The sequence below is a fragment of the Pongo abelii genome, chromosome 8, assembly GCF_028885655.2.
Source record: "Pongo abelii isolate AG06213 chromosome 8, NHGRI_mPonAbe1-v2.0_pri, whole genome shotgun sequence".
Classification (NCBI taxonomy): Eukaryota; Metazoa; Chordata; class Mammalia; order Primates; family Hominidae; genus Pongo; species Pongo abelii.
This window is the reverse complement of record NC_071993.2, coordinates 80709599-80735946: the sequence shown is the minus strand read 5'-3', so window position 1 is coordinate 80735946 and position 26348 is coordinate 80709599. Positions and strand designations below refer to the sequence as shown.

General features: G+C 40.5%; 2 protein-coding genes across 6 annotated transcripts in view; one reads left to right on the top strand and one right to left on the bottom strand.

Moving 5' to 3' along the window:
• JMJD1C (jumonji domain containing 1C) overlaps nucleotides 1-23670 on the bottom strand; it is a 362577-nt gene extending 338907 nt beyond the window's left edge. For 3 of the 5 annotated variants that reach the window (XM_054522543.2, XM_063727629.1, XM_063727631.1), the window contains exon 1: nucleotides 21786-22110. The gene's annotated coding sequence lies outside the window, so the exon portion shown is untranslated. Of the gene's footprint in view, nucleotides 1-21785 lie in introns of all 5 variants that reach the window. The other 2 variants (XM_009245568.4, XM_063727630.1) reach the window with 2 other exon arrangements.
• REEP3 (receptor accessory protein 3) overlaps nucleotides 21400-26348 on the top strand; it is a 104452-nt gene continuing 99503 nt past the window's right edge. The window contains exon 1 of the mRNA XM_024253244.3: nucleotides 21400-21625. Within this exon, the coding sequence (XP_024109012.1) occupies nucleotides 21594-21625 (32 nt within the window). The 5' untranslated portion in view covers nucleotides 21400-21593. The remainder of the gene's footprint in view (nucleotides 21626-26348) is intronic.

The window sequence follows — 26348 nt, the reverse complement described above, 5'->3', positions numbered from 1 at the left end:
CATGATATTTACAAATCATTTTTACCTATTATAATGCTACTGCCTCAAAAAATTCTACTAACACTTAGTAGTCTACTTTGTACCTAAACATATTCATATTAGGTAGATCAGCCTTGAATTAGTCATATTTTAAGGTCTTACTATGGGTAAATGTAAATAACAAACTGAGAGGCCTGGCATATAATTTATGTGTTATTTAGAACTGTCCATAATAAATACATGTTTAACTGTAAGGCCAGGTATGGTGGTTCATGCCTATAATCCCAGCACTGTGGGAGGCTGAGGCGGGAGAACTGCTTGAGCCCAGAAGTTCGAGACCAGCTTGGTAACATGGTGATACCCCATCTCTACAAAAAAATACAAAAATTGGCCAGGTGTGGTTGTGCACACTTGTAGTCCCAGCCACTTGGAAGGCTGAGATGGGAGGATTGCTTGAGCCCAGGAAGCAGAGGTTGCAATGAGCCAATACCACGCCACCTTATTCCAGCCTGGGCAACAGGGTGAGACCCTGTCTCCAGAGGGGGAAAAAAAAAAAAACAAAAAACAAAGAACTGTCGCAGGGCATGGTGACTCACGCCTGTAATCCTAGCACTTTGGGAGGCCGAGGTGGGTGGATCACTTGAGGTCAGGAGTTCGAGACTAGCCTGTCCAACATGGCAAAACCCTGTTTCTACTAAAAATACAAAAATCAGCCAAGCGTCATGGCACACGCCTGTAATCCCAGCTACTCGAGAGGCAGAGGCAGGAGAATCACTTGAACCTGGGAGGCAGAGGTTGCAGTGAGATGAGATCAGGCCACTGAGCCTGGGCAACAGAGCAAGACTGTCTCGATAGATGGATGGATGGATGCATGGATGCATGGATGGAAGGATGGGTGGATGGATAGAGAGATAAATGTATGTTTAACTATAGAAGGTAGCTTGGTTAAAAAACGAAAACAACATAAAACAGTTAAAATAATACATTTTTCAAATAATATGTTTTTCCTCTGTATACCACTTTAAAATTATAACACGAACTACTACATTCATATAAGATAGACTTCATAATTCCCATTTTATGGATGAGGACACAAAGACATAAAAACTGAGTAAAGTGCCCAAGATTCCCAGTCCTTAAGAGGTAGGATCACAACTTGAACCCAGGCCTCTGGCTCTTGAACCTGCCAGACGCTGTAGCTGAATCAGGACACATGAATGTCCATATTATCAGCTCATTTTAGTGCCACTTTATTCAATGCTATGAATAGAGTTTACAATACTTTAGTTATATGAATTTTAAAGGCATGGAATTTCAGTCATGTAAATTTTACAGTAGCTACAAAGGTGTTGAAGAAGACAAAGTGATTCATTGGAAAAGACTGTGAAAAAGATACTGCTGTTAATTGTGCTTTTATTTCACAGTTAAAAAATTCACTGCTAATTGTGTCACATTTTTCAGCCCTTTCCCCCATACTTTTCAAAGGTGCTAAATCTATTATTCTGTTCACATTTTTAAAAATTGTTTTAGTAAGAATAATACTGGCTAGACACGGTGGCTCACGCCTGTAATCCCAGCACTTTGGGGGGCCGAGAAGGGTGATTCACAAGGTCAGGAGATCGAGACCATCCTGGCTAACACAGTGAAACCCCATCTCTACTAAAAATACAAAAATTAGCCAGGCATGGTGGCGGGTGCCTATAGTCCCAGTTACTAGGGAGGCTGAGGCAGGAGAATGGCGTGAACCCAGGAGGCAGTGCTTGCAGTGAGCCAAGGTCGCGCCACTGCACTCCAGCCTCGGCAACAGAGCGAGTCTCCGTCTCAAAAACAAAACAAAACAAAACAAAAAAATACTACTACTACTATTTCTGCCCCATGAGTGCTTTATTAATCCTCCAGCAAAATCATCACCTATGAACAAACTGATAATGGTCCTAAGAAAGAAAAAGAAGGAGAGAAGAAAGGAGGCAGGGACAGGGTAAAGACTTAATTTTGGTATTTAAAATACAGCCAAATTTATCATTTTTCTAAAGGTAGTAAATAAGACTGATAATTTATAAAGGAAATATTTTCCTTCCTGTGTTGAAATAATATGCCAAATGGCTACCAAGGAAAATACTTATTTATGTACATTCATTTCTATATTGATTCCTATTGTGAAACATGTTGCAAGAAAATGGAATGCATGAGAGACAATTAAGGTCACAATCAGTTTTACAAATTTTGCCAGTTTGCAGATTTCACCTCTTCTATCTCCTTTCTCCCAAGTAAGGTAACCCCTACAACATCACCAGCAGCTGCACATCAGTAACCCACTTACTACTGACGTTACAGCCTGTTTGTGCTCACTGAAACTAGAACAGCTGTTTTCTGTATAGAATGTTAGCTTTAAAAATCTGCCAGCAGCCAGGCGCAGTGGCTCATGCCTGTAAATCCCAGCACTTTGGGAGGCCAAGGCGGGTGGATCAAGAGGTCAGGAGTTCAAGACCAGCCTGACCAACACAGTGAAACCCCATCTCTAATAAAAATACAAAAATTAGCCGGGCATGGTGGCAGGCGCCTATAGTCCCAGCTACTCGGGAGGCTGAAGCAGGAGAATGGTGTGAACCCGGGAGGCGGAGCTTGCAGTGAGCCAAGTTGCACCACTGCACTCCAGCCTGGGTGACAGAGCGAGACTTCGTCTCAAAAAAAAAAAAAAAAAAACTGCCAGCTGCCAGCTCTTCAACTCTCCTTCTACCCACAACTGCCAATATAATATATTCTTTGTTCAACTCTACATTTCTTGGAGTTAAAGGAAAAGGAATCAATTATTTTTATTTTATTTTATTTTTTTGATACAGGATCTCACTCTAACTTGGAATCAATTCTTACGGATAAAAAGATCAAACTCGGAATCCAAAATCTACAAGACTATTCCGAGAAACATGAGCTGTACAGCTGTAGATTACAGCAATAAAAACAGAATAATGGGTAACAATTACTGAGCACATACTTTGTATCACCCAATATGCCAAGTGCTTCAAATGATCTTCAAAATAACTCCTGGAAGTAGATACTATTATTATACCCATTTTGCAGATGGGGAAACTGAGTCTTAAAGCTAAATGATCCATGTAAAAAAGCTTAGCCCTTAAGTGACACACAAAGATAGATTTGAAGACAAAGGGCCTTAGAAATATGCTTAGGCCTTTAATGACCAAGTTCCAAAAGCTCTCAACCTAAATGGCACAGGCCATTTTTAATACTTCCAAAATCTAAATGAAACAATCATTTATATGTGAAATTCCCTAACTAAAATTGTAGGTTTTTTAGGGGTTTTTGGGGGGCTTTTAGTTCAACTTAGGTCAATTCAGTATAGATACTAATATGCTGCCCTAATTAGAATCTTTTGCTAAAAACTGGGAGACAAATTATTAATAATTAAGCGTTCTGAGCAAAAACATTTTTGTAGTGTGAAATTTATAGTGGAAAAAACAATTTAAGAGATCCTTTCTATGAAGTTTGGGAGACAATGGACTAAAAGACCTGCATGATCTATGATGGATCTAACGTGAGTTTCTGCTAAAGGCTTCTATACCAGTAATGTGCCTGCCCCACCCTTACTCCTGTCCCTTATTCCCTCCCTCTGAATACCACACTCACAACCAACCAGCTGCTTTTTATTCCTACGGACGAGCCTAAGAAACTGAGATTGGCTCTCACCAGCACGAGCTGAAAAACCTAAAGTTGACTCAACATTATTCTTTGCTGTGAATCCTAAGCAATTTTTCTTCCCATTTATCTGGTTTCTTCCCATTACTTTCAGATTCTCCTGGATACTTGTTGATTAATTTGCCTTTGACAACTTTCGTAGTTCTGCCCCTTCAACTCCTAACATCTCCTGGTGACTGCCTGGAGTATGATCATTGAGTCTCCATCCTAGCCTCCTCTGGGATGTGGATCATTTTGATAGATTAAGAAGTATCTAACCACCATGGTCCACATGCTTGTGTTTCATGGGCACTGTTTTCCCTATTCTGCTTCCTTGCTCGTTCCACTTGAGCTGCTACAACCCACACTCTGCCATGACACCCTTTAATTGATCATTCTGTTTTGGCTGATTTTGGTTGAGGTACACTCCATAAAATGTTATGAGTGCCCTATGGACAAAAAGTATAATATCATACCTAATGTATAAAGTCATTACTTGTTTCTGTACTTTTCTGGCTATAGATAACCACCCAAATTCCTAGAGGATGTTATATAAGAGATATATAGGTACTGAGACTACAACAATAAAACAGGGCAGACAACATTCCTGCTCTAATAGAGCTTACATTCTAATTGGAGGAGGAAACAGAAAACAAGAACAGCAGCCAGTGGTTAAGTACAATGCAGGGAACTGCAACAGGATGACCCAGGAGTGATTAGGTGGTTAGGTGAGATTGGGTAATAAATGAAGGAGTCACCACGGAATCTGAACAGCATTAAGAAGCCAATGCAGGTGAGACAGTTGCTCATTCTGAAGCAGGGAACAGCAGAATCAACGACCCTAAGGCAAAAAGTAGGCTGACATGTTTACAGAAACAGAAGAAAGGCCAATAGGACTGAAGCTTAGTGGGCCAGGAGGATAATGATAATAAGATGAATTTGGAAAGACAAGCAGGGACCAGCTCACACAAGGCTTTGTGGGCAAACATGAAATTTAATCCAAGTGCAAGGAAAGCCACTGGAGGGAGTTTTAAGAAGTTCTCTCATTTGTGTACTAAAAAGGCCACTCTGCTTGCTATGCAGATGAAACAGGTCAATAATAGAATTAGGGGGCCAGACACAGAAGTGGCTCACACCTATAATCCCAGCACACTTGAGGCCAGGAGTTCAACACCATCCCGGGCAACAAAACAAGACCCTGTCTCTACAAAAAATAAAAATAAAATGTTAGCCGAGCTTGGTGGCACAAGCCTGCAGTCCCAGCTACTTGGGAGGCTGAGACAGGATCAACTGAGCCCAGGAGTTTGAGGTGAGCTATGATCATACCACTGTACTCCAGCATGAGTGACATAGCAAGGGGTCTTATCTCCATTTAAAAAAGCTTCCTCAGCCGGGCACGGTGGCTTACGCCTATAACCCCAGCACTTTGGGAGGCCTAGGCAAGTGGATCACGAGGTCAGAAGATCAAGACCATCCTGGCTAACACGGTGAAACCCCATCTCTATTAAAAATATTTTTTAAAAAAATTAGCTGGGCATGGTGGCTGGCGCCTGTAATCCCAGCTACTCAGGAGGCTGAGGCAGGAGAATGGCATGAACCCGGAAGGCGGAGCTTGAAGTGAGACGAGATCACGCCACTGCACTCCAGCCTGGGTGACAGTAGGAGAGTCCGTCTCAAAAAAAAAAAAAAAAAAAAAGCTTCCTCGAGTGATTTTTAGCAAGGCATACATGTTCCTCCTTAGAACCAGACATAAAAAGAAGGGAGGAGGCTAAGCAACGTAAAGGAATTTCACGGTAAGATGACTGAAAATTCAAGATTTTAGAGACGGACAAGCATTTTCAGGGTTTGAGCTGAATGGGATTGGAAGCTTCATAGCAGAGCAGTAGTTCACAACTTTAGAGTCTGTTATAATGGCTCTGATTATTTAACCATATAGCTAATTATATATCTAATTATGGTGGGCTTTTAAAAAAGTTACTGGGTCCTACCCAGAGATTCTGATTTAGTTGGTCTGGGGTAGGAACTGAGAATGTTTGTTCAAGAAGCATCACAGAAGATTTGAGCATAGGTTGTACAAACAATTTCAAGATAAATAGCATAGAGTCACTTTTGAGAATGTAAAACAAACAGAGATGCAAATAGAGCTTTTAAACACATACTAGATAGCCCTCCTCCTCCCACAGTACCCACCCCACCTCAACACACACATAACCTGAAACAGGCCTGAGATAACGTCTTATAGGTGGGATTCAGAATCAAAGCCTGACATCCATGAAAAGGCAAACGTGTACAATTTCTCCCCCTGCCAAAATTTAACTTAGTCTTTCTTCTCTCCAATAAGAACTTACTGGTATCCACACTTTCTCAACAATACAGCAGTATCCTTCTATTTAATAGTTGCTAATTTGGCAGGTAAGAAAATTTTTATCTGGATTTCTTTAATAATCAGTGAGACCAAAAACACTTCCTTACTGTGACAGGCCAAAATTTATTAACATGTGAGTGTACTCAGTCTTCCTCCTCTACTCATTCTGCCCTTCCTAAAAAGGAAAGATTTGCTGGGACTAAGTTGATCAATATAATAAAGGAATAAAGAAGGACATGTTGATGAGAAGAAACCTTGTTGGTTGGGATTTAGGAAGAAAGCTTTAGAGTTTGACCAGTGAGAAGTTCCTGGGCAGCAGGAAGAAAGGAAAAGAGAAAAAGAACTTGTAAAAAATATTAATGTGGTTATGAATTAAGTTCCTTTTAATACACTCTTTGAAGACAAATAGAATTCCTTTTTAATTCCTTCTGGTTTTAAACTATGCTTCTTGAACAAGCCCCAGTTCTGAACTTGCACCATGTACTTTTCTAGATTAGCTGGAATTACATCCAGGCCATTTTCCTGGCCACCTGGAAAAGCCTAGCTGCTTCTGTAAACTTTCTGCTGATATCCTTTGCATATTTTTTCTTCTGAGACTTATTTTTTAATAAAATTTGTTTCTTAAGGCTGTTTTAGGGTCACAGCCAAACTGAGTGGAAAGTAGAGTTCCCATTTACCGCCTGTCCCTACACAGACACAACCTCCCCCAATATCAACATCCCACACAAGAATGGTACATTTGTTACCATCAATGAACCTACAGTGACCCAATATTATCAACCAAAGTCCATAGTTAACATTAGGGTTCACTCTTGATGTTGTACATTCTACCATGTTTGACATATGTATAATGACATGTATCCACTATTATAGTACTGTACATAATAGCTTCATTGCCCTAAAAATCCTGTTCTCTGATTATTCATCCCTCTCTCCCCTGTAACCCATAATAATGGCTAATCTTTTTACAGTCTCCATGGTTTTTGCCTTTTCTAGATGTCGTACAGTCATAATCATACACTGTGCGGCCTTTTCAGGTTGGTTTCACTTACTAATATGAATTTCAGGTTCCTCTATGTCTCTTCATGGCCTGATAGCTCATTTTTTTCTAATGCTAATATTTCATTGTCTAAATGTACCTTAACTCATTTATGCATTTACCTACTAAAAGGCATCTTGGTTACTTCCAAGTTTTGGTGATTATGAATACAGCTGCTATAAACATTTGTGTGCAGGTTTTTGCGTGAACACATTTCAATTCATTTGGGAAAATACTGAGAAGCATGATTGCTGGGTTAAATGGTTAAGAGTATGTTTAGTTTTGTTAGAAACTGCCAAACCGTCTTTAAAAGTGGCTGTGCCAGCCGGGTACGATGGCTCATGCCTGTAATCCCAGCACTTTGGGAGGCTGAGGCGGGTGGATCACCAGAAGTCAGGAGATCAAGACCAGCCTGGCCAACATGGTGAAACTCTGTCTCTACTAAAAGTACAAAAAATTAGCCAGGAGTGGTGGCAGATGCCTGGAATCCTAGCTACTCGGGAGGCTGAGGCAGGAGAATCACTTGAACCCGGAAGGTGGAGGCTGTAGTGAGCTGAGATTGCGCCACTGCACTCCTGCCTGGGCAACAGAGTAAGACTGTCTCAAAAAAAAAAAAAAAAAAATGTGGCTATGCCACTTTGCATTCCCACCAGCAATGGATGAGTTCCTATTGTTTCATATGCTGGCCAGCATTTTGTGTCATCGGTGTTCTGAATTTTGGGCATTCTAATAGGTATATGGTGGTATCTCACATTTTAATTTGCATTTTCCTGACAACATATGATGTGGTACATCTTTTCACATGTTTACTTGCCATCTACAAATCTTCTTTGGTGAGGTGTCTGTTAAGGTCTTTAGCTCATTTTTTAATCAGGTTGTTTATATTCTTACTGTTGACGTTGAAGAATTATTTGTATATTTTAAGTAGTCGTCGTTTATCAAATATATCTTTTGCAAATATTTTCCTCCCAGCCTGTGGCTTGTCCTTTAATTCTCTTCACAGTGTCTTTTGCAGAGAAAAAAAAAATTTAACTTTAATGAAATTCCAGCTTATCAAGTCTTATCAACGGCTTTCTAGATACTACACCAAAGACACAATCTTGGACTGCAACCTGCCTGGTGTAAGGTCTGCGTCTTGATTGATTTCTTCTGCATGTGAATGTCAGGTTATTCCAACATTATTTTTTGAAAATATTGTATCTTTTTTCCATTGTATTGCCTTTATTCCTTTGTCAACAATCATTTGACTATATTTACAATGGTCTATGTCTGGGCTGTATTGTGTTCCACTGATCTATTGGTCTATTCTTTCACTAGTGCCATACTGCCTTGATAACTGCAGTCTTATATTAAGTCTTGAACTTGGGCAGTGTCAATTCTCCAACTTTGTTCTTTTCCTTTAATATTGTGTTGACTGTTCTGGATCTTCCGCCTCTCCATATAAACTTTAGGATCAGTTTCTTGATAGCCACAAAGTAACTTAATGGGATTCTGACTGGGATTGTATTGAATCTATAGATCAAGTTGGGAAGAACTGACATTCTGATGATGTTGTGTCTTCCTATCCATGAACATAGAATATTTCTACATTTATTTAGTTCTTCTGTTTTCTTTCATCAGTTTTGTAGGTTTCTTTACATAGATCTTGTATATATTTTGTTAGATTGATACCTATAAATTTCATTCTGGGGGTTGCTAATGTAAATGGTATTGTGTTTTTAATTTTGAACTCCACTTGTTCACTGCTGGCAATATGAGAAAGTGATAGTGGTTTATAAGTTCCAGAAGTAATTTTCTTGATTCTTTTGAATTTTCTTCATAATCTTGTCATCTGTGAACAATGACAGTTTACTTCTTCCTTTTCAATCTATATACCTTTTATTTCCATTTTTTGTCTTACTGCATCAGCTAGGACAGAATGATGCTGAAAAGCAATGATTAGAGAGGACATTCTTGCCTTGGCTTAATCTTTGCAGGAAAGGTTCCAGTTTCTCAACATCAACTATGATATTAGCTGTAGGGTTTTTCAGATTTTCTTTATCAGGTAAGAAAGTTCCTCTCTCTTCCTAATTTACTGAAAGTCTTCATAATGAATTAATGTTTGATTTTATCAAATGCTTTTTCTGCATCTATTGATACAACCCTGTGATTTTCCTTCTTTAGCCTGTTAATGTGCTAGATTACACTAATTGATTATCCAATATTAAGCCAGCCTTGCATACCTGGGATAAATCCCACTTGGTTGTGGTATATAATTTTTCATACATTTTTGGATGAAACTTGCTAATTTTATGGAGGATTTTTGCATCTATGTTTGTAAGAGATGTTAGTATGTACTTGGCTTTTCTTGCAATATGTGTTTTTTGAATTAGGATAATGGTAGAATGAATTAAGATGTATTTCCCCTACTTCTGTCTTCTGGAAAAGATTGTGAATAATTAGCGTAAGTTTTTCCTTAAATATTTGGTAGACTCACTAGTGAAACCATCTGGACCTAGTACTTTCTGTTTGGGAAGATTATTAATTGTAGATTCAGCTTCTTTGCTAGATACAGGCCTATTCAGATTGTCTATTTCTTCTTGTGTGACTTTTGACAGATTGTACCTTTCAAATAACTGGTCCATTTCATCTAGGTTATGAAATTTATAAGCACAGGGTCAGTGACAATATTCCTTTATTACCTTTTTAATGTCAATGGGATCTGTAAAGATGCTGCTCTTTCATTTTTGATATTAGTAATTTGTATCCTTTCTTTTTAGCTGGTCTAGCTAAAGGATTACCTATTTTACTAATCTTATTAAAGAATCAGCTTTTGATTTTATTGATTTTCTCTAGGTGTTTGCTGATTTTCATTTCATTGATTCCTGCTCTAACTTTTATTATATTTCTTTTCTTCTACTTACTTTGGATTTGATGTGTTCTTTTTCTGTTTCCTAATGTGGAACTTTAGATTACTGATTTTAGATCTTTTTTGTTTTTGAGACGGAGTCTCACTCTGCCGCCCAGGCTAGAGTGCAGTGGCGTGATCTCGGCTCACTGCAAGCTCCGCCTCCTAGGTTCACAACATTCTCCTGCCTCAGCCCCCCAAGTAGCTTGGGCTACAGGCGCCCACCATCACGCCCGGATAATTTTTTGTATTTTTAGTAGAGAGAGGGTTTCACCGTGTTAGCCAGGATGGTCTCTATCTCCTGACCTCGTGATCCGCCCACCTCGGCCTCCCAAAGTGCTGGGACTACAGTCATGAGCCACCGCGATTGGCCAATTTTGGATCTTTCGTCTTTTCTAATAAATGCATTCAATCCAATAAATTCCCCTCTAAGCTCTGGTTTCACTACATCTCACAAATTTTGATAAACTGTATTTTCATTTTGATTTATTTCAAAATATTTTTAAGTGTTCTTGAGATTTCTTCTTTGAACTATGTATTATTTAGAAGTTGTTTAATCTTTCACATATTTTGGGATTTCCCAGCTATCTTTCAGTTACTGGTTTCTATTTAATTTTATTGTGCTTTGAGAACAGATATGGCATGACTTCTAGTTTGTTAAAGGTTTGTTTTATGGCCTAGAATGAAGTTTATCTTGGTGAATGTTCCATGTGAGCTTGAGAAGAATGTGTAATCTGCTGTTATTTGGTGAAGTAGTCTATAGATGTCAATTACACCCAGTTGATTGATACTGCTATTAACTCCAACTATGTCTTTATTGATTTTTTGTCTACTGGGGTTGTCAATCTCTGATACAGGAGTGTTAAAGTGTCCAATTATAATAGTACATTCATATATTTCTCATTGCAGTTCTATCAGTTTTTGCCTCACATATTCTGATGCTCTGTTGTTAGGCATATAGATATTAAGGATTGTCGTATCTTCTTGGATTACTTATCCCTTTGTCATTACGTCCTATTTATCCCTGATAACGTACAGTGCTCTGAAGTCTACTATTAATACAGCTACCCTCAGTTTATTTTGGTTAATGTTAGCATATCTTTCTCCATTCCTTTACTTTTAATCTTTGTATCTTTAAACTTAAAGTGGGTATCTAGTTGATAACATATAGTTGGGTCTTGCTTTTTAATTCACTCTACTAATCTGTTTTTTAATTGGTATATTTAGACCACAGATGTTTAAAGTGATTATTGATATAGTCTGGACTAGTATCTATCATAGTTGTTACAGGTTTCTGTGTGTGGCCCCTGTTCTTTGTTCCTATTTCTGTCTTTTACACTTTTTCTGCCTTTTGTGGTTTTAATTGAGCACGTTATATGATTTCATTCTCTCCCTTTTCTTGGCATATCGATTATACAGTTGACCCTTAAACAACATGGGTTTGAACTGCATGGGTCCTCTTATATGCAGATTTCTTTTAACTAAAAGCAGATAGAAAATACAGTATTTGGCTAGGCGTGGTGGCTCACGTCTGTAATCCCAGCACTTTGGGAGGCCAAGGCTGGTGGATCACAAGGTCAGGAGTTTGAGACCAGCCTGGCCAACATGCTGAAACTCCACCTCTACTAAAAATACAAAAATTAGCCGGGCGCAGTGGCAGGCGCCTGTAATCCCAGCAACTCCGGAGGCTGAGGCAGGAGAATTGAATTGCTTGAACCAAGGAGGCAGAAGATGCAGTGAGTGCTGAGATCGCACCACTGCACTCCAGCCTGGGTGACAGAGCAAGACTCCATCTCAATAAAAATAAATAAATAAATACAGTATTTGTGGGATGTGAAAACTACATATATGTAGTACCAACATTTTGTATACACAAGTTCAACAGGACCATATGCATGACTTGAGTATGTGAGGATTTTGGTATACTCAAGGAGTCCTGGAACCAATTGCCCATGTATACTGAGAAATAACTGTTCTCATCTTTCCCTTCCTCCTCCTTCCCCTTCTTCTTTTTCAATTTTTACTTCTCTCAGCAGTTTCCCTGGAGTTTGCAATAAACATTTACAACTCATTCAAGTCCACTTTCAAATAACGCTATACCACTTCATAAGCAGTCCAAATACCTTATAATAACCAAATATTCCTAAATCCACTCTTTCATCTGTTGCATCATTGCTGTCATTCATTTCACTTATACCTAAGTACCATGTATAGATACACACACATACACAAACCCACAGAAGCATAATGGAATACATGGTCACTATTATTATTTTAACAAACTGTTATCTGTCAGATCAATTATGAATAAGGAATATAAAAGTTTCTAAGATTCAACCTTCTGACCTATATTATTTTCCTTCTCTCTGAAGAACTTTTTTTTTTTTACATATTTCTTACAAATCAGATTTGCAATAAATTCCCTCAATTTTTGCTTTAAGTCTTTTATACATATTTCTTACAAATCAGATTTGCAACAAATTCCCTCAATTTTCACTTTGAGTAAGTCTTTATTCTTCCTTCACTTTGGAAGGGTAACACAACATGGCAGGATATAAAATCCTAGGTGGTGGGCTTCTTTGTCTCAACACTAAATATTTCACTATTCTCTTCTTGCTTGCATGATTTCTGAGGAGAAGTTGGATGTAATTTTTATCTTTGTTTCTCTATAGGTAAGGTATTTTTCCTCCCTGGCCTCTTTCAAGATGGTTTCTTTATCTTTGATTTTCTGAAGTTTGAATATGGTGTGGCTAAGTGTAGATTTTTGGCACTTATCATCTTTGGTGTTCTCTGAGCTTCCTGGATCTGTAGTTTGATATCTGACACTCATTTGGGGGAATTCTCAGTTATTACTTAAAATATTGCTTCTGTTCCTTTCTTGTTTTCTGCTGCTTTGGTATTTCCTTATGTATATTTTGCACCTTTGGCAGCTGTCGCACAGTTCTTGGACATTCTGTTTTGAGGGAGTTTTTCTCTGTCATTTTTCTTCTTGCTTTTCAGTTTCGGAAGCTTTTTGTAATATCCTCAAGCTCAGAGATTTTTAAAAGTCCAGTATACTAATGAGCCTATCAATGAAATTCTTCATTTGTTACAATATTTTTTACTACAGTATTTTCTTTTTTATTCTTTCTTAAAATTTCCATCTCTCTGCTTACGTTATCCATCTGTTCTTGCACATTGTCTACTTTTTCCATTAAAGCTTTTTGCATGTTAATCGTCTATTTTTTTTTAATTCGTGGCCTAGAAATAAATCCACATACCTACAGCCATCTAATCTTTGGCAAAGTCAACAAAAATTAGCAATGGGGAAAGGATTCCCTATTCAATAAATGGTGCTGGGATAGCTGCCAAGCCATTTGCAGGAGAATGAAACTGGATGCCTACCTTTACCATATACAAAAATTAACTCAAGATGGATTTAAGACTTCAATGTAAGACCTCAAACTATAAGAATCCTAGAAGAAAACCTAGGAAACACCATTCTGGGCATTGGCACCTTGGGAAAGACTCTTATGACTAAGTCCTCAAAAGCAACTGCAACAAAAACAAAAATTGACAATTGAGATCTAATTAAAGAGCTTTTGTATAGCAGAAGAAACTACCAAGTTAGAAAACAGACAACCTACAGAATGGGAGAAAGTATTCACAAACCATGTATCTGACAAAGGTTTCATATCCAGAATTGATAATGAACTTAAACAATTGAAGCAAAAAATAGCCCCATTTAAGCCAGGCGCGGTGGCTTATGCCTGTAATCCCAGCACTTTGGGAGGCCGAGACAGGCGGATCACGAGGTCAGGAGATCGAGACAATCTGGGCTAACACAGGGAAACCCCGTCTCTACTAAAAATACAAAAAAATTAGCCAGGCATGTTGGCGGGAGCCTGTAGTCCCAGCTACTCCAGAGGCTGAGGCAGGAGAATGGCGTGAACCCGGGAGGCGGAGCTTGCAGTGAGCCGAGATCGCGCCACTGCACTCCAGCCTGGGCGGCAGGGCAAGACTCTAGCTCAAAAGATGAAATAAAATAAAATAAAATAAAATAACCCCATTTAAAAATGGGCAAAAACACATGAACAGACACTTCTCAAAAGAAGACATACAAGCAGCCAACAAACATATGAAAAAAGAGGCTCAACATCACTAATTATTAGAGAAATGCAAATCAAAATCCCAATGAGTTATCATCTCACATCAGTCAGAGTGGCTATTACTAAAAAGTCAAAAAACAACAGACGTTGGCAAGGCTACAGAGAAAAGGGAACCTTTATACATTGTTGGTGCGAATGTAAATTACTTCAGCCACTGTGGAAAGCAGTCTGGAAATTTCTGAAAGAACTTTAAAAGAACTACCACTCAACCCAGCAATCCCATTACCAGGTATACAACCAAAAGAAAACAAACCGTTGTACCAAAAAGACACATGCACTCACATATTCATCACAGCACTATTTACAATAGCAAACACATGGAATTAACCTAGGTGCCCATCAACAGGGGACTGGATAAAGAAAGTGTGGTACACACACACCATGGAGTACTATGCAGACGTAACAAAGAATGAAATCATGCCCTTCTGCAGCAACATGGATGGAGTTGGAGGTCATTATCCTAAGCAAATTAAGGTAGGAACAGAAAACCAAATACTGCATACCCTAACTTATAAGTGGGAGCTAAACAAGGGGTACTCACTGACATAATGATGGCAACAATAGACACTGGAGACTACTAGAGGAGGGAGGGAGGGGGTGGAAGGGATGAAAAACTGTGGGATACTAAGGTCAGTACCTGGGTGATGGGACCATTCAGACCCCAAACCTCAGCATCATGCAACATACCTAGGTAACAGACCACACACACGTACCCCAGAATCTAAAATAAAAGTTTAAAAAAAAAAGTAAAAATACGTAAAAAAATTTCTGGTCTGATATTTCCAACATTCCTGCCATATTTAGCTATGGTTCTGATGTTTGGTTCGGTCTCCTCAAACTACAGTTTTTGCCTTTTAGTATGCCTGTAATTTTTTGTTAAAGGCGGACATAATATACTAAGTATTTAAAAAAAAAAAAGCCTACAGTAAACAGGTGTTTTGTAATGCAGTACTAGGGTGATGGGGGAGGAGAAGCATTCTATAGGCCTAGGATTAGGTCTCAGTCCTCTGGTGAGCCTGTGCCTCTAGACTGTGAACTTCCACCAGCATTTCTCAGGTTTTTCCTCCCTTCAAATGGAACAGGGTGGCTGGAGAGGGCTGGAGTTATTTCCCTTCCCCCAACTGGAAGTCTAGAGGCAGGTGGAGTTAGGAATTTCCTTTTCTCCATGTGGAGGGCTACAGTTGACTGGAGCTGCATTTTTCCCATTCCCCAGTTAGGTTTGGTTGAAGAGAAATAATTTCTCCTGAGGGCAGGCCTTGTTAAGAACAGAATACCTTGGTGTATTTCAAAATGTTTCACTTCTCCCTTCTCCTGCTGACAGCATAAGAGGATTTTTCTCAAATATTTACTGTGAGGACCTGGTAGAGCTCCAGGAAGTAAATCTCACAAAACTATGGGGGCTTCCTTAGGACTGGCTCTCCCTGGAGCTTTTAGGTCTCAGACTTGTCCACACTGAGCCTCCAGCAACTCCTCAATTACAGCTCAGGTTTTCCTACCCGGGTACTGGTTCCCTCAGGGGTTTCTGATCCTCGGTTTCTGCTTCAGTAGTTGTAATTCTCTGTATCCAGCTGTCTGTCTCTCCAGTTTTGGAGGATGTGGTTTGCCCTGTGACTTCACTTATCTGAGGAATCTAAGAAGTGTAGTCTATTCTTCATTTTGTTCAGTTATTTATTTGTTGTCAGGACCAAGTGGCAATTACTGAGCTCCTTACATGCTACACTGGAAATTGGAAGTCTTCAGAGATTACTTCTTAATAGTTTTTAAGAATGCTTTGTATATGAAGATGTATACCCAAAAATCAGAGAAAAAACCCTCTGTCAGGTTTTACAATTTTTTTCCTAGTTTGTCATGTCTTTCAATCTTGTTTATATTGGTTTTGGAGGCACAGGAGTTTCAATTCTTATATCCTCAAATCTATGATTATGGTTTCTGATTTTATGACAGAAAGTCCTCCTGCTATCAAGAATATAATACCTTTATCTATTTTTTTTTTACTTTTATGGTACCTTCAGTTTTTCCATTTCCTATCAGAATTTTTTTTCTTCAGTTTTTATTAAATGGCTGGCTGGCTGTCACATCATTTACTGAATAATTCCATCGTGTTCCAAAAACCATAAAATGCTGTCTTTATCTTAGACTAAATATCTATTAATAATTGGGTATGTTTCTGGACTTTGAGGAAAAAAAAAAAACCTGGGAACAGAGACTGCCTGTGAAATGAATTGAGCAGCTGGAAACAGGGAAGAAAAAAAGACTAACTTTTCAATGTTCCCTTTTAAATTTATTCCATGTGCTTTGAATTATCACTCAAAACATCAACAGAAATTTGTTGAAGTTCTGCTTAATAGACATGTCATTATCAAATATTTCAGATTTGGCAAATTATACCACAACCCCATATGCACCTGAATACCTGAAATCATAAGTCTATCTTGAGCTTAAAACCCTGATTTAATCTATTCTATTTTAAATAAATAGTAAAAGTACCTCAATTGTCTTAAACTAGATGTTTCTCTGCCACTTAACATGGTCAAACACAAAACCATATTTTACCATGAAGGAAAAACAAAAGCTTCTGTCTAAATCCTTAATTGTTATAGTTAAGGCTACTACTGGAAATGTATAAGAATCTCAGAAAATGTCAATTTCTTACTCTGTGTGTTTCCCAGATCCAGCCAACACAGATGTATTTTACTTTTTGTGTTGTCAGCTAGTCACCACCTTTTTCTACCAATACCTATAGTGAATACTTAATCAGAACCTAATCTTTTTATTCTATTGCTATCTGATCATTGTATTTTCAATATCATTTCATTATCATTCAATTTCAATCTCTGAAGCCAAACTTAACCTCTGTTGTAACCATAATTCCATAAGCAGACTGCCTGAGAGAAAAGAGGTATTCACCTAGCAGCAGATAGAAAAAGAACAGCTTTCTTCTGTTACGTCAGTCTTCTTAAGATCCTCTCTCTCCCCCTATTTTCTAAACAACTATGAAAGATAGACTCATTTAGTAATTTTAGCCTTTCTCCAAATAAATATATTTTTTAGCCACTGAAAATGCTCTCTTAATAGAAATGCGAAGGTGACCTAGTATTCAGTTTCATTAGCATTCTCATTAATAATTACAGGGATCAGACATTATCTTTGTACCCTCTAATTCTGCTCTCACTACCTGCTCTCCTAGGTACTTTCCTACTCTCTGTTGCTCTGCTAATAAATGAACTCTTTTAACATGCAGAAGATGCACATTCCACATATCTCCTAGGAAAACTAATATTTAAAAGAGAAACCAATGCTTTTAACAGTCTAATTACCCTTAGATTTTAAAGCCCCTTATGTTTGATCTTCGTAACAGTATCATCCCCATATTCAACATGAAATATACAGTGTGATTTACCAAACATCACATTACTGGTAGTAGAACTAGGTCTCCTGTGAGACTGTCCTTTGCCCTAAATACATTGCCTTCCTCAGAGAAGAAAAGTGTCTTTGCAGAACACAATGAAGGATGCACTTTATATAGCACAATGTATGAATATTAGTGATATATGTATAAAATCAAAATTAAGTTCAGTACTTAAAGAAATCATATCTTCTATATAAGAAATGATTTCAAGCACTCCAAGAGACCACAGTATAAAAGCTTCTAGGCAGAAGGTACTATATTTCCTTTTCTCCTAGTGCCCCTAGTGCCTTATCTTATACAGTGAAGTACTTATCTAATGGCCAATTTTTTTTTTTTTTTTTTGAGACAGAGTCTCACTCTGTCACCCAAGCTGGAGTGCAGTGGTGCAATCTCAGCTCAATGCAACCTCTGCCTCCTAGGTTCAGGTGATTCTCCTGCCTCAGCCTGCCAAGTAGCTGGGATTACAGGTGTGAACCATCATGCCCAGCTAATTTTTGTATTTTTAGTAGAGATGAGGTCTTGCCACGTTGGCCAGGCTGGCCTCGAACTCTTGGCCTCAAGTGATCTGCCCTTGTCAGCCTCCCAAAGTGCTGGGACTACAGGCATGAGCCACCACACCCAGCATAACGGCCACTTATTTCTTAGCAAATCTCAACTATCTGCTAATAAATTTAGCAGATTTCTGTGTATCTGAGTCACAGTCCAATACACAGAAATTATAAACACCCTCCACTAAAATCTGGGCACTTTTCATGAGAGACTCTCCTCAGATGAAGTTACTCTTACTTTAGATCAACAGTTCTCAACCATATCAGACTCAATGTGCCCCTTGCATAAAATATTTTCCAACTTCTGCTTTACCACCCTGAAACAAAATAACAATATTCCTACAATTTCAAACAAGTCCATATACCCTAAATAAGAGTGGAAAAGAGACATGAAAATGATTTATAATAACATATATTTCGATGTGGGGCAAAACTACACTAGAAGACTTAAAGAAGTAACTAGTAGCTGAATATATCTATGAATGCAGAGCTGTTTGTGACACAATTTTCCAAAACTGTAAACAATTCTTGGTCAAGTTGTGAACAAAACAATCTTCCTTCAATTCACATAACCGTTGCATGTGGAAACAGACACTGGAAAATTCAGTCTCAGTTAAAATCATGATGTAAGATAGAGGTTCCAGGCTTTGATAATTACAAATATTACATGAAAGTCAGGCAGATATTCTTAAATCATGCAAGACATGGGAACACTTTGTTCAGGACTGTCCCACACCCCTCTAGCCTCCACTCAACAAATGCAAGTTGTTAGCTCCAATCATTACAACAATCTAAAAAATGCCTTCCAGTTTCCCCTTGGAGGGCAACACCAAGCTGGACCCACCGCCTTAAACACAGTTCTGCTATCTATCCCAGTATAACGTAAACAAGCTTGGGAAGCATGAATTAGATCTCCAGTTCTGTTACCAATGACCTATGTGATCACCGGCCAGTGAGTTAACTTCTCTAAACCTCACTTTCCATGGGACCAAAAGGGAATAAACACTATCTGGCTTTTTAAGTTGTCAGAATGACTCAATAACATGTGTATAGCACATGGTAGGTGGTTTCCAACCCATGGCCTATTGAGATGTGAAAAAAGGCACTGTTCCAGGTAAATAGAAAGAAAGCAGCAAAAAGTAACCTAAATGTGGAAGAGGCAGAAGATACAATAAGCATACAAAATGAAATTTAACGCACAGCAGTCTAGGGACATTTCAGAGAGCAGCCAGCCATCCTACCTATCTCAGCAACCCCTGAAGGCATTAATGTACTAGGATTAGCTGAAATAATTAATATTCACAATGATGACCTCCAAAGTAAAAAGACAAGAAAGACATTTTTAAAAGAGACTTCCAATGTACGTGGCTGAAATTTTTTAAATCTGATGCTTAAAGAGTGACTATTTCACAAACATTATTCAAATTTTTATTGGACGTTTACTCTATCTGAGGCTAGATAGTTGGAAAACACAAAGAAATCTAATACACCATGTCTGTTCTCAAACATTTTACCATTCAGTACATTAGACATGGTAGAGGCAGAATGACACAGATAAGAAATAGAAATTCAAGTAATAAATTATGAGGGCACAGACAAAATTAGGAATAATTGTCCCTGAGGAAAACCAAGGATGTCTTCATGGCATAGGCCACTGAAAAATGAGAGTTCTGATAGGTACAGAATGGGGAGCAAAGTGTTAAGGGAAAAACAAAATCTGGGCAAAAGCACTGAGCATGAAAATACAGGTTGGCTGAGAGAAGAGAGGTAGGGAACGGATACATTAGGAGTTGGGGGTGAAAGTAGTAAAAGTAAAGGCTGTAAAGCTATTTCAGGACCTGTTCATGAAGGGATCTGAATGATATTCAAATTCAGTTGAGTTTTATTGAACAAGAGAGTTTGCCAAAAAACTGGTGCTTATGCAGCACACCTGATCCTCAAATAATGCTGAATAATGGCCAAAAATAAAAGATTCAGAGTAAATGCAAATTATGACTGAAATTCCTGAAATAAAAATAGTCTTGACATGAATTAATAAGCAAAAAGAACCTAACCCAAGAGTAGAAAGTAGCTTCTGAGCTTGTTTCTTAAATAATGAACTATTACCCAATTTATTGAATAAGAACTGAAAATAATTTAGGATAATCTGTTGTGTCCTTTGATTGTCTTCCATGCAAGTCAGAGTATTTCCTAAACATATTATTTAGCAGTGCCTCACATCACCCTTGAAAGGCAAGAGACAGACTACAGTATTATTATCCCCTTTTTATCACAGGGAAACTGAGGAACAAGAATACAAAATTACAGTATGGTCACAAAAGCCATCATATTTTCTAGGACTTTAATTAAATGCTCCAAGCCTACATTTCATCTTCTATTCTTCGCACCATCTGAATACTAGAATTATCTTTTACTATCGTCTTAACTGGAAAAAAGAAAAATATCTAAACTTTAAGATCATTTTCTCAATTTGGTACTGTCACAAAAAAAAAAAAAAGAAAAACAGTTTTAAAAATCTACCCTTGAAATGATATTTGCAAGAACAGCAAGGTGTAAGCAGTAACCCAACCTCCAAAATATACAGTTGTAAATCTTATAGCTGTAATATAGTTGTAAATCTTAAGACAGGTCAGGAATCCTAGACCCAGCCTTCACTTTGAACATCTGGCAGTCCTCAGGGAAATAATGGAGATTTGTATCTGTAAACAGTCTTTGCAGATGCTCTGATGAAAAGGTGCCCTAAGAGGCCCAGAACAGTGGTATCACTGCACCCACTACTGCAAACATGAAATCCTCCTCTGTCCCTCCCTGCATTGCACCACGAGACTTGTGGCACACACGGAGGCCTGTGCAAGAATCTCTCGACGTTTCCCTTAAAATGCGGTAATATAAGGACGCCTTTGGTGCTGGGCCTCCGTAAACACTGAGGATACCGGATGTGGCCAGGCACACCTCAAAGTCTTGGCTCTCCAAAACCAAGGCCTGGTCGAGAGTTTTACTGGACACCGAGCTGCTGCGAATATCTCACTTTTCACACAGGCACTGCCAATCCCTACCCTCCAGTACCCTTCCTCAGCCTCCTGCCCCACTCTCGCCGCGAGGTGGGCGTACCGAAGAGCTAAGGAGGAGGGTAAGGTTGGTTAGAGCGCAGGGGCCAAGGCCGCGGCAGCGAGGCCGTCCAGCGCGGGCTAGGGTCCCGCCAGCCCAGCCCTGGAGCCCGGCCGCCTGGCCCCGGCGCTGGCCCGGGCCAACGCGCCGCCGCCGCCGCCTATCAGCGGAGCGCAGGGGCGGGGCTGGCCGGCTCGGCGGCCGGGCCGGCGGGCGGGGGCGGGCGGGGACGGGCGGGGGACCGACCGCCGCGCAGCCCAGGCCGCCGCGCGCGCACACACCGGGCCCGGCTCCCGAGGGCGCCAGCGCGGCCCCGGGGAGCGCGAGGAGACGGCGAAGCGCGCGGCCTGCCGTTGGCGGCCTGGTCCGCAGCGCTCTGCGCCCACCCGCCCCGGACGTGGGGCCCAAGCCCCCGTGAAGATGGTGTCCTGGATGATCTCCAGAGCCGTGGTGTAAGTGCCGCTCACTGCGCCCTGCAGCCGGCGCGAGGCCCAGGGGAGCTGTGGGAAGGGGAAGAAGCCGAGAGGAAAGGGAAGGCCTGGGCCTGGGCGGGGACGGGGTGGCCCGGCCTCGGGCCTGCCGAGGGTCTGGGGAAGCCCTCGGCTTCCTCACCTTGGTCCACGTCGCTGCGGGGCTCCCTGCGACGGCCGAGGGCCTAGCTGCGGCGACTGCGACTGCGGCTGCGACGGCGGCGACGGCTGTGGCGCTGATCGGCTGCGTGCGGTGCGGCGCCCCTGCTCCGGCGGCGCTGGGTGGGCAGGCGCTCAGGGCAGGCGGCGCGCGCTCCCCGCTCTTGCTCCCCGCGCAGCGCGGCACCGCCCTGCGGGCCCGGGAGCGGCGCGCCTCGCAGCTGCTCCCTGCGCAGGCTCCGCAGACGCCGAGCGCGGGAGGCTCAGCTATCCTCCCGAGGATGCAACGGCAGTGCCGAGCCTTTGTATCCCGCGGCGGATGCGTTGCGGTGTCTCTCTTGGCGGCTGATTGCCATTCGGTCACGTGTGGTAGGAGGAGAGATTTGTCTAAAAACCGGAGACCGCTCCCAGCCCAGGATCCCTGGGAAGGGTCCTAGTTTTCCCAAGATATGCAGCTTACCGAGAAAGGTGACACCGGCTGCTCGCCCAGATCCCCGAATTCGGCCCTGTCTTGGCGGAAATATTTGCTAAGTGATTGAAAGGCTGCAGGTGCCTGTTGCCTTTGTTCAAATTATCGGTTCATTTCATTGTTCTCCTACCAACAAGTGCTACAGGTCTGTAAGAAAAAAAAAATTCCTTGAGTTGTGGTGTTAATCGTGTAAATGTTTGAATACAATTTAAACTGATTTTCTCTCATCCCCATTTTACCCCTCTCCCCGATTAAAAAAAAAAAGTCACCAAGTAAACAGTGACGTAGTTACAGCTAGGGCCTGTGAATTTATTATTCATCTCTGTAGTAGTGTTATCTCAGAAGGTTTCATAAAGGTATACGAAAAAATGTTTATGTGAGGGGGTAGGCTTCTCTGATTAGCTTTAGAATTTAGGAAAAAGAACATTACCAGACTTTTTGTTAAAAGGAGCTAAATTTTCTGAGTTTGGGGTTTATTTTGTTTGGAAGTGAATTACTAGCCCTATTCTGATTTGCAGCACAGCATTCAAAATTTTTCATTTGATTAAATTGCAAAGTTTCTAGTTTTAAAGCCTCAGAGCTTCCTGTGTTCCCCTGTACGAAACTAAAAATCAAGATATAAACAAAAGGATACCACAGATGCCTTCAGATTGTTTTTCAGCCTTTTCCTGGCTTCTCTTTTGAGTCTGTCATTTACCTAATTCAGGCATACCTTTCTTGATCTAGTAGATGTCTATCAACTGTTGTGTCCACACCTAGAAAATCAAGTGCCCTATTAAGAAGCTGTACTTTACAAAAAAAAAAAAGCCTCTGGATTTCTTTGACCAGTTCTTCAGCTGGCAGAAAATTGTGAAGCACTTTTAGACTTTTGTTTTTCATAATTGACAATGAATATGAACGTCTGTTCTAGGTGCTACCTATAACACAAAGGTCAGTAACACGTAGTTAATCATGGGAATTGACAGTTTGGGTGCACAGATATCTGCAGTACAGGTCCAAATGTCAACTCTTATAAAAGTTACCCCCAGTCTAATACCCAGTGTTGGACAAGGAAGGGATATCTGGTTGGAGAATCAGAAAAGGCAAGGGAGATTGCGTTTCAGATGGGCCTTAAAGAATAGGCCCAGTAGAGTGGCTCACACCTGTAATCCTAGCACTTTGGGAGGCCAAAGAGGGAAGATCGTTTGATCGCAAGAGTTAGAAACCAGCCTGGGCAACATAGCGAGACCTTGTCTCCACAAAAAAAGAAAAATTTAATTAGCTAGTCACAGTAGCTCACACCTGTAATCCCAGCTACTCAGGGACTGAGGTGGGAGGATCACTCGAATCCAGGCGGTCAAGGCTGCAGTGAGCCGTGATCGTGCCACTGCACTCCAACCTGGGCCACAGAGTGAGACTGTGCCTCAAAAAAACAAAAAAGAATGGACAGAATCTAGGCAGCCAAAGATGAAAAAGGAAAGGATTCCAGATATAGGGACTGGCGTGAGCCAAAGCCCAGAGGAGGAAAAGCCCAGATTAGTTACAGTGGGCGTGAGGGACTCGGGTGGGGAAAAAGCAAGCTGGAAAGGTAGCCTGGGGCCTGTTTTCAAGAAGGAAGGGGCAAATGTTATAAGGCAGCAACAGCTTTGCTTTGGAAGATTCTCTGCCCTTCTGTGAAATGATTGGCAATGGAGACCTGGAAGACAAGGAGACTCCTTAGGAGGCTCCCTAACTGGAGAGAGGGAATTAAAGCCTCTCTCCAGTTAAAGTGCTTGAGCTACAGAATATAAGGTTTGAGGCTAAAGACAGGGAGCAATAATGTGAGGAAGAAAATGTCATGTAAAGAAATGTATTCTCAAGTGTCAGGAACTGTTATTTTGTGAGCCATGAACACATTAGCACATTAGGAAGCACACTTGTAGAGAATATAAACATCATTCTATTTTTCCTCTTTACTCAGTTTCTCTCTCTAAACATGAAAGAGCAATCACAGGATCTACACAAACTTGGAAACCTTTTTCACACCAGGAAGTAGAATTTACTTGATTCTTTCTAACCTACTGAGACAACCACCTCCTCCTGAGCAAGATCAGACCCTTCTCTCAACATGAACCTCTGGTAGCATGGGCAGGGAACCTCCATAACCAAAGCACCCTGTATGTAGAAGCACTTTGTCCCAAGATCCTGCACTTTAACACCAGAGAAATCAGCCCTGGACACCACTCTTTTTTTTTTTTTTTCTTTTTTGAGACAGTCTCTCTGTGTCGCCCAGGCTGGAGTGCAGTGGCGTGATCTCAACTCACTGCAACCTCCACCTCCCAATTCAAGCAATTCTCATGTCTCATGACTCAGCCTCCCAAGTAGCTGGGACTACAGGTGCACGCCACTACACTCGGCTAATTTTTTTGTATTTTTAGTAGAGACAGGGTTTCACCATATTGGCCAGGCTGGCCTTGAACTCCTAGCCTCAAGTGATCCGCCAACCTTCCTCCCTAAGTGCTAGAATTACAGCCATGAGCCACCGCACCTGGCCCTGGATACCACTGTTTACAGCTGTGTGGTCTTGGGCAGCATGCTAAACCCTTCTGAGCTTCAGTCTTCTTGCCTTTAAGTGATTATAATAAATACTACACAGGACTGTTGTAAAGAAAATTAGCCAGGCGTGATGGCGCACACCTGTAGTCCTGGCTACTCGGGAAGCTGAGGCACTAGAACCACTTGAACCCTGGAGGCAAAGGTTGCAGTGAGCTGAGATCGTGCCACTGCACTCCAGCCTGGGCAACAGAGCAACACTCTGTCTCAAAAAAAAAAAAAAGACTGTTGTAAAGATTAAATTAGTTTAACTAAAACGTGGAAGTGTGGTGCTTGGCATTGAGTGTGCACTTAAAACGTAATAGATATATAGATAGCTTTTTTATGAGGGAAGTGAGTAAAATGGTGTAGGAAGAAATATCACTGGATTGTTATCAAGAAACTTGGAATTCAGAACTGGCTTTGGTTACCTTAACCAGCTGAATGACCCTGAGGCAGTCTCTTGCTGATTATAGACCTTGGTTCAATTTCTCAGAAGAGGCAAAGAGACCTGATAACCCCCAAGCTCTTTTGTCCAGCCTTAGCATTCTGTGATGATATGAAAGTATTTTTCCATTACTTACAGTCTGTTCAATCTCAGCTTACTTTAACATCACAGGCAAGATTGACAGATTAGTTACCATTTTTTTTTTTTTTTTTTGAGACGGAATTTTTCTCTTGGTATCCAGGCTGGAGTGCAGTGGCACGATCTTGGCTTACTGCAATTTCCGCCTCCCAGGTTCAAGCAGTTCTCCTGCCTCAGCCTCCCAAGTGGCTGGGATTACAGACATGTGCCACCACGGCCAGCTAATTTTTGTATTTTTAGTAGAGACGGGGTTTCACCACGTTGGCCAGGCTGGACTTGAACTCCTGACCTCAGGTGATCCTCCCACCTCAGCCTCCCAAAGTGCTGGGATTACAAGCATGAGTAGTTACCAATTTTTAAGGGATAGTAGTTTGAGATTACCAATGATGTTCCATTCATATATGATATCCACACCTCACCTTTTGAAACATGACTCTCATAAGTTGAGGGAAATTCCATTTTTTTCCCTAACTTTTCTTAATTTGTTTTTATGATGTAGCATTGTGATTAAGATCAAGATTAAAGCCAGATTGCCAAATTCAGCTATTAGCTCTGCCATTTATGCATCATAACCTACCCCATGGGATTAAATACATTACTATATGTAATGTCCATAGTCCAGCATCTGGCACATAGTAAGCATTCAGTAAATGCTAGTAGTAGTTATCAGAAAAAGGAAAAACATGCTCTCCTAAAATCCCAGCGTGCTGAATGTTTAAAGTATCTTCAATATACATTTTTTGTTTGAATCACTTTGTGTATAGGTAACATAATTTTAATTAGAGTATAGTAAAAATGTTATACTATTCTTTATTATATTGTAAGCATCTTCTATGTTGCTCTGAAATCTTATAAGCATCTTCTATGTTGCTCTGAAATCTTATTTAATATCTTCTGTTTGATCAGGCCAGTATTATTTTCTTAGCCATTCATCTATTTGT